The following is an 11,734-nucleotide window of genomic DNA, read 5'->3' on the forward strand; positions in this document are numbered from 1 at the left end:
AGTGGCCAGAGGCCTGGCACCAGCAGCTTGTGGACAAGCATTCCACAGGGGGTGTAGGCGACAAGGTCAGCCTGGTCCTCGCACCTGCCCTGGCGGCGTGTGGCTGCAAGGTTAGAAACCACCCTCCTTCCCAGATGGGAGCCTGTGACCCTACATGCAGCAACCAGGCCATCCACAGGCAGCTCCCAAGCTCAGGCTTGGCCCAAAGCCCCCAAGACAGTACCCAGGTTTCTCCCCACCCCGCTCCCCAGCACAGAGCTTGGGGCCCCTCCGGCTCCAGACCAGGCCCCCTGGAGCAGGAAAAAGATCCACTGATGGAATTCAGACCCCTTTCCCTTTGGGTGCCAGCAGCTTCCCCAAGGGAAGAGCTGAGGTCCTCTCTCCCTCTGCCCCAAGCCTTGTTTCCCCCGGGGACGGGTACCAACCTTCTCCCCTACTGACATTTCTCAACCAAGAAAACTTCCTTTCCATTCCCTCACCAGCTGGGCGCCCCTATAGCTGCTTAAATACTTTCTAAATCCAGCTGAGGTCCTAGCCAGGGAAGGTGAAGGGATACATGGAGGTGGGGGGAGAGGTACTGTGCAGGGTACTCAGCATCCCTGACCACCAGGTGCCAATGATCAGCGGACGTGGTCTGGGGCACACAGGAGGCACCTTGGATAAGCTGGAGTCTATTCCTGGATTCAATGTCACCCAGAGCCCAGAGCAGGTACGGGGGTGGGGCATGGATCAGTCATTGATCCAGGTTGATGATGGAGACCCTGGCCAGAATCACTAAAGGATCACTGGTGGATCATTAGGATCACTAATAAGGACATTGGTCAAGGTTACTTATGGGCCTGGGCCAAAATAATCAGTGGAACTTCAATCAGGATCATAAAATGGGGAGTTGGTCAAAATTATAGATGGCTGGTGGGGCACGATGGCTCATACCTGTAGTCCCAGCAGTTGGGGAGGCTGAAGAGGGCAGACCCCTCGAACCCAGGCGTTCAAAACCAGCCTGGATAACATGGCGAAACCCCGTCTCTACAAAATAAAAAAATTAGCCGCGTGTAGTGGTGCGCACCTGTGGTTCCAGCAACTCAGGAGGCTGAGGCAGGAGGATCACTTGAGTCTGGGAGGTTTAGGCTGCAGTGAGCCGTGATGATGCCACTGCACTCCAGCCTGGGCAACAGAGTGAGACCCTGTCCCAGCACTCTGGGAGGCAGAGGGAGGATCGCTTGGGCCCAGTTGGAGACCAGCCTGGGTAATATAGTGAAAACGTCATCTTTAAAAAAAAAAAGAAAAAGAAAAAATAAAATAAAGCCCAATGTGGTGGTATGCACCTGCAGTCCCAGCTACTGGGAAGCTGAGGTGGGAGGATCACTCAAGCCCAGGAGGCAAAGGTCTCAATGAACCGAAATTGTGCCAACTGCACTCCAGCCTGGGCAACAGAGCAACACTCTGTCTTAGGGAAAAAAAAAAAGGCTCTGGGCCATTTGCCAGAAGTCACTGAGGATAGGGGATGTTTGACCAGATGCAAGCGCTGCTGGAGCAGGCGGGCTGCTGTATCGTGGGTCAGAGTGAGCAGCTGGTCCCTGCAGACGGAATCCTATATGCAGCCAGAGATGTGACAGCCACCGTGGACAGCCTGCCACTCATCACAGGTGACCTGACTCCACGGCCTGCTTCTGCATGTTACAGGCCCCTGACCTCCAAACTCAAGTCAGGGTCCTCTTGTTAGGAGTTATGTGTCACCTGACCGTGTGCCCCCCTACCCCCATCACAAGATGCCTGACCACCACCATGTGAGGTGGCCTGATACACAACCCACCAGGTGCTGCCACCCCCATAAGGGACTTGACCCTCAATGCTCAGGGCCCCTGACCCCAAAGTCAGCATCCCCCAAGTCTCCCAAGAAGCTCCAGGTTCTCCATTGTCTCCAACCTCCTCTGCCTCCAAAGCCTCCATCCTCAGTAAGAAGCTCGTGGAGGGGCTGTCTGCTCTGGTGATCGACGTTAAGTTCGGAGAGGCCGCCGTCTTCCCCAATCAGGAGCAGGCCCGGGAGCTGGCAAGGACGCTGGTGAGCGGTGTGGCCTCTTCCTGGGGAAGCGTCTTCATGCGGGCCTAGCCTACCCTTCACCCTTCTCGTCCCCACTGCCTCCCTCCACTCAGCAGTCCTGCCTAACCCCAGTCCCACCCTCTTCTGCCCGAAGTCCCTCCCTCCCTCACGGCCCCCCAACCTGCTGTGACTTTAGAGGTCAAGGCTGGCCCAGCCTGGGCCTGGGGAGGCCCTCTGTGGCGTCCCTCTCCTAGGCCAAGTACAAGTTCCTCCTGGCCCCATGGCGAGGTGTGGCACTTCACTCGTTTCTGTTCCCCACCCCAACCCTTCCCTGACTTCATCCTGGCGGGCTGGCAACCCAGGGTGCAGCAGGGGCTGGAGTTCGACAAAGAACGGGCTGCAGGACGCCCCGCCATGTGGGGTCCGCGCTGAGCCTCGTCTCGGTAGGTTGGTGTGGGAGCCAGCCTAGGGCTTCGGGTCGCGGCAGCGCTGACCGCCATGGACAAGCCCCTGGGCCGCTGCGTGGGCAACGCCCTGGAGGTGGAGGAGGCGCTGCTCTGCATGGACGGCGCAGGCCCGCCAGACTTAAGGGACCTGGTCACCACGCTGGGTGAGGGGGACGGGGCGCAGGGGAGCGGCGGAGGGGGGTGCTTCCCGCCGGGGACGCCCTGGCCGGGCCGCGCCTAAGCCTGTCTCTTATACACATCTAGATGTGTATAAGAGACAGGAAGGAGGTAGCCCTGGGCACTCGCTGGACTCCAGGGTAGTTTCCCAGCTCCGGCTACTGCGCGGGGCACCCCGAGGGCGCGCTGGAGGGAGGAGCGAGGCTGGGGCGCCCGGGGGAGGCTCCCAGCTAGCACCGGTGTTCTCGGGGCGGCCGAGCACAGTCCCAACGCGCTCGCGCGGCTCTTTACGTGGTCCTGGGACCTTTCTGGCCACGAGGGCGCTGGCCTTGGTGGGGAGGGGACAAGCCCAGAACCGCCCGGGCGGAGGGTGCCCTCAGCAGGAGGGGGGGCACTGACGAGGAGTCCTGAGACCTCCACCTAGCAAACCTTCCGGGGGGGGCCGTGGGAAAGGCGCAAAGGTCACCAACGCAAAGGCAGAGCGTCGGCTGTGAGCCCGGAGGAGCTGCTGGGAAGCCTGGATGTGAGGAGGGTGGGGTTTCGTGGCGGTGGAAGTGTCGTGCGTCTCTGCCGGGAAAGGTTAAATACGGCAGAGGCAGAGTCCGAGCTCCAGGGGCAGGTCGTGCAGGTTTTCTGCCTGGAGTGTGGAGGAGGCCACGGTGGGCTGAAGTGGCCCGAGGTGACAGGAAAGTGCTGGAGGAATCGGTTACTCTAGGGACTGCAAGCCAGAGTTACCCACCTCCTTTTAAGAAATGGGTTTATTGCAAATAGATAACGTGGTTAGGAGTCCAGGCAAGGCATGCACTTGGAATGCTTTCAGTCAGCAAGAGGTTCACCTTGCTGAGGTGCAGGGCAAGGTGTGGCGACAGGCTGGTGATCCCAGGTGGAGGACAGGAGTGACAGGTGTGGATGTTTGGTGGTGTTCTGAGCTCAGGTGAGCAGTGACAAACGCCTGTTAAGCCTGAACGTGGGCTGGGTCCTTCGGATGGGTGACTGGTCTCTCCAGTCGCAGGGGCAGCCCAGGCACCGTCCTGGGCCTTCCCTTCTGGCTCCTGACACCTGTGCTTGTTTCCAGGAGCATCAGATCCATGCTGCTGCTGACTCGGAGCCCCACAGCCTGGCACAGGCTCTCTCACCTCAAGCCCCCAGTCCTCCCTGGGACCGTGGGAGGCCAGGCCCTGCATCTGAGGTCCTGGTTTTTGTCAAGGCAGGGCCCTGCAGAGACAGGTACGCAGGGCCAGCCTCAGGGCCCTGGGCTTCGAACCAGGCTGTTGATCACAGCCCTGTTTGGAGCTGGACTTGGTGGGGCCTGGCTGGCCCTGAGGGCTGAGAAAGAGAGGCTGCAGCAGCAAAAGCGAATAGAAGCCCTGCGCCAGGCAGCTGTGGGCCAGGGCGACTTCCACCTGCTGGACCACAAAGGCCAGGCTCGCCGCAAGGCTGACTTCCGGGGCCAGTGGGTGCTGATGTACTTTGGCTTCACTCACTGCCCTGACATCTGCCCAGACGAGCTGGAAAAGCTGGTGCAGGTGGTGCGGCAGCTGGAAGCAGAGCCTGGTTTGCCTCCAGTGCAGCCCGTCTTCATTACTGTGGACCCCGAGCGGGACGACGTGGAAGCCATGGCCCGCTATGTCCAGGACTTCCACCCAAGACTGCTGGGTCTGACCGGCTCCACCGAACAGATTGCCCAGGCTACTCACAGTTACCGTGTGTACTACAGTGCCGGCCCCAAGGATGAAGACCAGGACTACATTGTGGACCACTCCATTACCATCTACCTGCTCAACCCTGACGGCCTCTTCACCGATTACTACGGCCGGAGCAGGTCAGCGGAGCAGATCTCAGACAGTGTGCGGCGGCACATGGCGACTTTCCGCAGTGTCCTGTCTTGAGCCGCTGCAGCCTGGGCCCCATCATTAAACAGGGTGCGTTTAATCTGTGTGTGTGTGATCCGTACCAGCAGCCCATGGAGGTCAGGCAGCCGTCTTCTCTGCGCAGGACAGGTGTACGTAAAAGGGTTTTTGGGGGAAGATGAGATGGCAACACTGCTTTATTAGGCCGGGCCAGGCAGGAGCAGATGCACGGCTCCTCAGTACACATCCCCCACCCCTGCCTTGGTGCTCCCCACTCAGGGCTGGGCCATGGAGGGGGCAGTGTAGGTCTGGAAGCGCTTGTGGGCTCGCTGGTGTGTGAGCAGTCTCAGGGACATGGTGTCCACGGCCGTCTCCAGCCCAGGCTGCTGGGTGATCTCCACTGTGTAGTCATTGGCCTGCAGGGGTGGGGCATCAGCAGGGTCTGGGAACCGTCTCCCCCTCCCACGCATCCCAGGCTACTCACCAGCTGCAGGGAGGCCAGCATGGAACGACACACCTCGAAGGCTGGCTGGCCAGCCACCAGCTCCGCAAAGGGACACCACTCATTGAGCTGGGGGAACCGCGAGACCACCTGGTCCCCATAGGTGTGGATGTCAAAGGGTACGTGCTGCTCCTGCACAGGGGAGGGGCATGTTGGCTGTGGAGAGAGGCAAGGCCTGGGACAGGCCTGCAGCAGACAGCTCTGGTTCCCAGCGACCCCGCCTCACCTGCTCCTGGAGCAGAGGCTGCACTGTGTCCTCCCAGTCCCTGATGCGCTGGCTCAGCTCTGTCTCCTGGACAAACTTCTGGGAGGTGGCGATGAAGAGCTCCTAGGAGAGGATCAGCAGGAGGTACTGCCTCCCAAGCAGGGCCTGGGCGCCTCTCACCTATCCCCCTCCCCTCCCCGTCCCTCTCTAACCCAGGCCTACCACATTCCTTCGAACCAGCTCCTCGTAGCTCAGGGACACCGGCACTGTGTCTGGGAAGGGGCAGCTGTGAGCTGGGCAGCTGAGGGGCCACACTCTCCCTTGCCCCCAGTTCCAGTGGCCCCTCAGCACTCCTAGCCCGCTGCCCACCTACCAAGGTCAGCAGCTTCCCTGGGGTCTGCTCCCTCAGGCTCCACATACTCCTCAGGTTCTAGAAAGTCATCTGCTGGGAGGTGGGAGAGTGGACAGCACAGAGGCAGCTAGTCAGCTGGCAGCAGGTGCCAAGCCCCGCCCCACCCCCACCGGCAGGCACCCACCTGCTGCCCCCAGGTCTTCCAGAGAATCCTCCAGGTGGTCCTCCTCTGCAGACCACAGCCCCTCCTCGGCCCTCGGCAGCCACTGCTCAGCCACCTGTCCAGAGACAGCATCTGTGAGGGGCACTGTCATCTCCCATCAGGGCCGCCACGGGGTCCTAGATCACAGCTGACCAGTTGGGACTTGCCTCCCTCCTCTGCAGCTTCCGGAGAGTTTCCAACTGCTCCTTCACGTGTGTCCAGTACAGGACCTCCATGTCTGCAGACAAAGACCTTGTGAAGGCTCCCTTGTCCTTCCCAGGCCCTGTGCCAGTCCACCCAAGGCTTTGGTGACACCGGGTGGGGGTAGAGGTAGGGGAAGGGGAGTAAAACTGTCTTCCCTGAGGACTTCAGCCTCACCTGCAAAGGACGGACCCTTTCGCCGAGGCCTCCGGCTGTCAGCATGGTCAGCATCTGTGAGAGAACATGGTCAGTACCAACCAGGCCAAGAGCTGCCCACGGCAGTGGGGAAAAGGCGTTGATCCTCCTCCACTGGCCCTGGCCCAGGCCCCAGCTCCCAGGGGTCCGGAGAGCGTAGCACACCCACTCACAGGCAGCCAGGTACCACTGGTGGAAGTCCTGCAGCTTGGCAGCACCCTTCCTCTTGCGCTTCTGTCCCGGAGCCTCCTCCACACAGGGGGGCACAGAGTAAGGCCTACCTAGAGGCAAACGGGGACTGTCTTAGAGCTGCTGGGCAGTCAGGGTGCAAAGCCCTCTCCCACCCCCCTACCTCATGCCCCAGCAGACCCAGCCAGGAGTACCTGAGTGGAGGTATCTTCCACCCAATTACCTTTCTTGAAGGGCTTAGACTCCAGGGAGTCAAAGGGGTCCAGGCTCTGCCAGGGCTCTGGAGTCTCCTGGGCACAGAGCACAAGAAGGCGCTGGAGGAGTAGGGGGTGCACAGCCGCCCTCCCAAAGGAGTAGAGGGTGCACAGCTGCTCTCCCAAAGGAGAAGTAGGGGGTGCACAGCTGCTCTCCCAAAGGAGGAGTAGGGGGTGCACAGCCGCCCTCCCAAAGCCCAGGCAACAAGTGCGGTGACAGCCTGGGACAGAGCCGACCACACTCAAATCCTGGATCACAGAGGGGAACACTCGAGGGAGGGTGGGGGCCCAGAGTCGCATGAGGGGGTCTCTAAGAGAGCAAGTGCAAAGGGCCACAGGCTGAGAACACCGCAGGAGCAAGAGCATGATGGGCAGGCAGCCAGTCCTCGAATCTGCCCGTCCCTCCCTGCCAGGGTCAGGGCCCCAACGCTCCTACCTTCACGCAGGATGCAGGCTCTGGGGCCCCCTCTCGCTCCCGCAGCATGTACCTCCTGGGCAGGGCAGCACTCTGCAAAGACAGTCACAGGGTCTCCACTTCTCCCCTTTCTCCACTCAAGGCTCTGGGTACCTCAGGAACTCCACCTTGGGTCAACATCAAGAACTCTACAAGGGCCGGGCACGGTGGCTCATGCCTGTAATCGAAGCGCTTTGGGAGGCCAAGGTGGGTAGATCACCTGAGGTCAAGAGTTTGAGACCAGCCTGGCCAACACGGTGAAACCCCGCCTCTACTAAAAATACAAAAAAAATTAGCCGGGTGTGGTGGCGCACACCTGTAATCCCACCTACTCAGGAGGCTGAGGCAGGAGAATCGCTTGAACCCAGGAGGCAGAGGTTGCAGCGAGCCAAGATCACGCCACTGCACTCCAGCCTGGGCAAAAGAACAAGACTCTGTCTAAAAAAAAAGAAAAATCCTACAGGGGCCAGACACAGTGGCTCACGCCCATAATCCCAGTGCTTTGGGAGGCCAAGGCAGGCAGATCGTTTGAGCAAGGAGTTCCAGACCAGCCTGGGCAACGTAGTGAGACCCCGTCTCTACAAAAAATACGAAAATTAGCCGGGCGTGGTGGCACGCACCTATAGTCCCAGCTACTCGGGAGGCTGAGGTGGAAGGATTACCTGAGCCTAGAGAGGGTCAAGGCTGCAGTGAGCCAAGATCAAGTCACTGCACTCTACCCTGGGCAACAGAGCAAGACTCTGTCTCAAAAACAAACAAACAAAAAAACCCTGCTAGTACTCTCTGGGGGCATTAAAACAAAAACCCGAAGAAAAACTTTAAAACACAAACAGTGGGCCGGACGCCGTGGCTCATGCCTGTAATCCCAGCACTTTGGGAGGCCAAGGCGGGTGGATGCCGGGCATGGTGGCAGGCGACTGTAGACCCAGCTACTCAGGAGGCTGAGGCAGGAATGGCGTGAACCCAGGAGGCGGAGCTTGTAGTGAGCCAAGATCGCACCACAGAACTCCAGCCTGGGCGACAGAGCGAGACTCTGTCTCGCAAAAAAAAAAAACAAAAAAACACAAACAGTGGTCACGGGGTACTCTTCTTCAAAACTAAGAAAAACGAATAGAATATGACAAATATCCATGTCATCGACCAACCAGAGTGAAGAAACATTAACATTTCCTCTGTATGCATCGGGTTGATTTTCTGCTTTAATAAATAAAAAGGATTTCTTGGCTCTAGGCTGCGTATAGTTGACCCTGGGGGTTGAGGGAGGCAGCAATGGCCTCCAGACACCCCCTCCTACCAGCCCAACTGCAGAAGAGGCGCCTCGGCGACCAGCGGCCATCCCAGGTAGCTGTGAGCTCCGCAGGGCCCAAACCCTTGGACGCCAGCCCACTACTCTGAAGATCATCAGTTCTGTCCAGAGAGGGGAGGAACACGGAAGCTGCCGTTCCAAAGGGCTGGCTGCAGGACGGGCTGCAAGACGGATGGGCTTCTGCCCCAGACCAATGGCCTGGGGCCAAGGCCATAGCACTGCCCTCCTTGTGCAAGCTGACTCAGCCCCAGAGCCAGGGTTGCCCAGTTCACAGCTCAGGCTCTGCAGGCCTCCATGTGGGTCCCACCTGCTGCGGGCTCCTGGGCTCTTCGGGCTCCAGAGTGGCCTTGGGGGCCGAGGCCTCAGGAAGGTCTACTGCCTCCTCTGCATCCTCGTCCTCACCCCCGCCCAGGGGCGTCGGGCCTTCTGGAGAGGTGCCTGGACAGGGAGCAAGAGAGTGATCAGCTCCAAGGAATGTCGAGACCAGACGGCACCAGAGGGACCCTGACGGCTACTTCCTCCCTCAGCTTTAGTCACGGAACCCAGAGGATTCAGCAGGTGCCTTGCACCCTCCTCGTCATGCTAGTGTGCTGTGCTCTGGTTCATTTTATTTCTTGGCAAATGTTCCTCTTTAAATGCAGCCATCCACATCTGCCCAGAGAGGACACCCAGGAAGGCAGAGGGCAGTCAGTGAACCAAGACGGGCTGAGGCTTAGGTAAGGCCAGGGGCTGTGGCTGCTTCCCCGGGGCGAGGCCTCATTCCTGTGGGCCATGGAAGGGGTGTGAGGCTGGCAGCTGACAGCAGCGCCTTGGACCCCTGTCCACTGAGAGCTGCCTCCCTGGTCCCCTCTTTGGCGGCCACGCCAGTCCCACCAGGGAGCTTTCTTCTCACCTGGGTCCTGGGAGAAGCCAGGTGCTGGGACAGGGCTCCTGCACACGGACACTTCCATTGGTTGCTCCTCAGTCCTCCCGGCATCTGGGAGACAGGGATTGGACAAGGTCAGCCCAGCCCCTCTCCAAGATAGTCCCTGCCTGGTGTTCAACAAGCCCCTCCAAGGGGCCAGCAGAAGGGCAGAGTCCAGCAGACTCCAGGCCTTGGGCTGGGGGAACACAGCAGGGCCCTGAGCCAGGCACCAGGTCCCTGGCACTGAGACCACGTTAACTTATAATCAAGGCACAGCAGACGGGTGGGATGAGCACCAGCCAACCTGTCTAGACTGGAGCGGGCACCCAGAGAGAGGGAGCTCCCAAGACCAGAGGTGGCAAGCACAGGGCACCCCACAAGAGTCCACCCAGAAGACCCTCCCTCCCTTCCTTCCCACCAGGCCCCCGCATCCAAGCCCTCACCCTTCTGGGTCCTTGGCATGGAAGCGCCTGCTGGCTCCACGGGGGACATGCCCTCTGGCTCCAACATGAAAGCCCCTCTGGGGTGGGGAACGCACGTGTTCATCCTGAAATCCTTCCGGCTGGCCAGGACCTCACCCTGACGGCTGTGCTGGCGAAAACACGCCTGCTGTGGAGACCCTTCCCAGGCAGGCCGCCCTCGCCGCCGCTGGGCTCAGATCCCTACCTGTACAGGGGATTGTTGTTCTTCTCCACTTCATCAGGGGCCACCAGGGCCATGGGCAGGAGGGGGATGATGAGGACCTCCTGCATGGAGGCCGAGGGTGGGTGAGCCAGGCATCCTTCCACTCCAGTGGAGAACAGAGCCCACACAGGGCAGTGACACCTTCCCACACCCTATCAGCTCCACACAGCCCCAGGAAAGTGCTGACCTCGCCCCAACCTAAGAGGGGCCAGGCCAGGACTCACGCCGGGCGCCTGATCGTTCTTGAGATCCACGTTAGTCCGGGAGTCAGGGAAGTCATCCAGCGACAGGAACTGGAGGGAGACAGAGCTCATGGGGGCCGAGCCCAGGCAAACACACAGTGGGCGGGGGCCACGTGCCCAAGAAACTCACCTCATTCTCTGCCTCCTGGGGGGCCCCAGAGCTGGCATCCCCATTGGCCCTGTCCTCCTGCACCGAAGAGAGCTGCTTGGCCCGCCTGAGAGAGAAAGGTATCCCATGGGCATCCCAGAAGCTGCGGGGGCCTCCCTGGCCACATGCAGGGCAGCACAGTGAGTGGCTCCAGAACTCACCTCTTTCCAGAGATGAAATCAAGGGCCTGGTAGACGAGTGAGTAGAGGTATTCCACCTGGTGACCAGACGCAGGCAGTGAGGACCCAGAAAGGAGGGGCCCACCCCCAAGGCCTTCCCAGCGGTGCCCTCCACGAGGCCTGGCCACTACCACCAAACCTCCAGTACAAGAAACCACCAATTTTGGTTCCAAAACTAATTCTCAAATCAAACCACGAATCTCATGAGAATTACTTTACCAGCTGAGGCCACCCACATCTCTCCCCTGCCTGCTATGTTCCACGCAGCCGCCAAGCATGGCCTTCTCAACGGGTGACCTTGACGGCAGTGTGGTGCCCACAGTATGCCTCACACAGCCCTTGGTGGCCAGGCCCCTCGTGCTTGGCACCCACTCTGCCGATGGCCTGTAGCCCTGCTGCTCCTCCGCCCATGTGCTCCTGCCAGCATCACCCTAGTTCCTCCTCCTCGTGTCCTGGCCCTGCCCTGTCCCAGCTCCAGCCGCCACGGGGCCTGCAGGACACAGTCCTTCACCCACTTCCTGTCCTCCTCCTCCACAGAACCATGAGGGTAGTGGCTGCGGATTTTTGAGGTGCTGACAATGAAGCACCCACAAGTAGAGAATGGGGAAGGGTAAGGTGGGTGCATGGGGCACCCTGGACTGTGCCCAAGTGCACACAGCAGGTGTCATTCCCCCAAGACAACAGAGCCTAACAGCACACAAGACTCTCCCTGCCTGGCTGTGCGATTTAAAATTAAAAAGAGTTCTTGGTGTTGGAAGGTGCCGAGGAAGTGGCTGAGACCTGAGGAGAGAGGGAGGTAGGTCACAGACGGGATGACCACTGCGCCTGCCCCAGAAGAACTGACTGCGGTCCCACTGGCCACCGAAATGCCAAGACCAGCGTCAAGCAGGGCCCACCTTCTTACTGTAGACGCAGGCAGAGCCCTGGATCAACAACGCTGCCTCAATGAAGTTCATTGTGGTCTTGCCTTCGTCAAAAGAAATGCAGATCTGATCCAGCTGCAAGAAACAACACAAGGGCGGGGGAATCCAAGGCCCAGTCTGCACTTGCTGCTTCCAGGGCAGCCCCACCCATCATTGGTCTCTGCCCAGCACCTCCTGAGACGGGTAGCGCGAGCTCTGCTGTGGGCTCCCCGGTTGTCCCTGGTATTTGGGTGGATAGACAGGTCTCCGTGTTTCCTCCTACTTCCTATAACAAAAGCCT

General features: G+C 59.9%; 3 protein-coding genes across 4 annotated transcripts; 2 read left to right on the forward strand and 1 right to left on the reverse strand.

The window, feature by feature from the left end:
* The first annotated feature begins 6 nt into the window (after nt 1-6).
* On the forward strand, nt 7-2,728 carry TYMP (thymidine phosphorylase). Its single transcript, XM_011985597.1, has 5 exons — nt 7-110; nt 611-709; nt 1,517-1,646; nt 1,944-2,062; nt 2,489-2,728. The coding sequence occupies exons 2-5, from the start codon at nt 617-619 to the stop codon at nt 2,726-2,728; spliced, it is 582 nt and encodes a 193-aa protein (XP_011840987.1). The 5' UTR covers nt 7-110; nt 611-616.
* Nucleotides 2,729-2,767: 39 nt separating this feature from the next.
* LOC105543597 (protein SCO2 homolog, mitochondrial) lies at nt 2,768-4,596 on the forward strand. Its single transcript, XM_011985574.1, has 2 exons — nt 2,768-3,187; nt 3,740-4,596. Coding segments are annotated over exons 1-2 (816 nt in total). The 5' UTR covers nt 2,768-3,185; the 3' UTR covers nt 4,554-4,596.
* Nucleotides 4,597-4,693: 97 nt separating this feature from the next.
* NCAPH2 (non-SMC condensin II complex, subunit H2) lies at nt 4,694-11,533 on the reverse strand. Of its 2 annotated transcripts, none has more exons than XM_011985573.1 (19): nt 11,428-11,533; nt 10,514-10,569; nt 10,335-10,419; nt 10,187-10,255; nt 9,945-10,024; nt 9,722-9,864; nt 9,267-9,350; nt 8,682-8,812; nt 7,051-7,122; nt 6,584-6,650; nt 6,345-6,452; nt 6,154-6,207; nt 5,943-6,013; nt 5,758-5,851; nt 5,595-5,663; nt 5,444-5,493; nt 5,243-5,344; nt 4,999-5,148; nt 4,694-4,930 (listed from the first exon to the last, which is right to left on the reverse strand). In XM_011985573.1, the coding sequence occupies exons 1-19, from the start codon at nt 11,485-11,487 to the stop codon at nt 4,790-4,792; spliced, it is 1,686 nt and encodes a 561-aa protein (XP_011840963.1). In that variant the 5' UTR covers nt 11,488-11,533; the 3' UTR covers nt 4,694-4,789. The 2 variants fall into 2 exon arrangements, with proteins under 2 accessions (XP_011840963.1, XP_011840962.1); XM_011985572.1 differs by having other exon boundaries at nt 5,595-5,666.
* Nucleotides 11,534-11,734: the final 201 nt, after the last annotated feature.

Source organism: Mandrillus leucophaeus, unplaced genomic scaffold (assembly GCF_000951045.1).
Source record: "Mandrillus leucophaeus isolate KB7577 unplaced genomic scaffold, Mleu.le_1.0 Scaffold288, whole genome shotgun sequence".
NCBI lineage: Eukaryota > Metazoa > Chordata > Mammalia > Primates > Cercopithecidae > Mandrillus > Mandrillus leucophaeus.

What these genes read in the sequence shown, in the direction of transcription:
- TYMP (XM_011985597.1), top strand. Translation starts at nt 617, where the DNA reads ATGATCAGCGGACGTGGTCTGGGGCACACAGGAGGCACCTTGGATAAG. An exon ending in CAGCCTGCCACTCATCACAG is followed by an intron (nt 1,647 to 1,943) that starts GTGACCTGACTC and finishes CTGCCTCCAAAG; the next exon opens with CCTCCATCCTCAGTAAGAAG. An exon ending in GGGAGCTGGCAAGGACGCTG is followed by an intron (nt 2,063 to 2,488) that starts GTGAGCGGTGTG and finishes TCGTCTCGGTAG; the next exon opens with GTTGGTGTGGGAGCCAGCCT.
- NCAPH2 (XM_011985572.1), bottom strand. Translation starts at nt 11,487, where the DNA reads ATGAACTTCATTGAGGCAGCGTTGTTGATCCAGGGCTCTGCCTGCGTC. An exon ending in GTCTAAGCCCTTCAAGAAAG is followed by an intron (nt 6,453 to 6,583) that starts GTAATTGGGTGG and finishes GTTTGCCTCTAG; the next exon opens with GTAGGCCTTACTCTGTGCCC. An exon ending in TGCTGGCCTCCCTGCAGCTG is followed by an intron (nt 4,931 to 4,998) that starts GTGAGTAGCCTG and finishes CCACCCCTGCAG; the next exon opens with GCCAATGACTACACAGTGGA.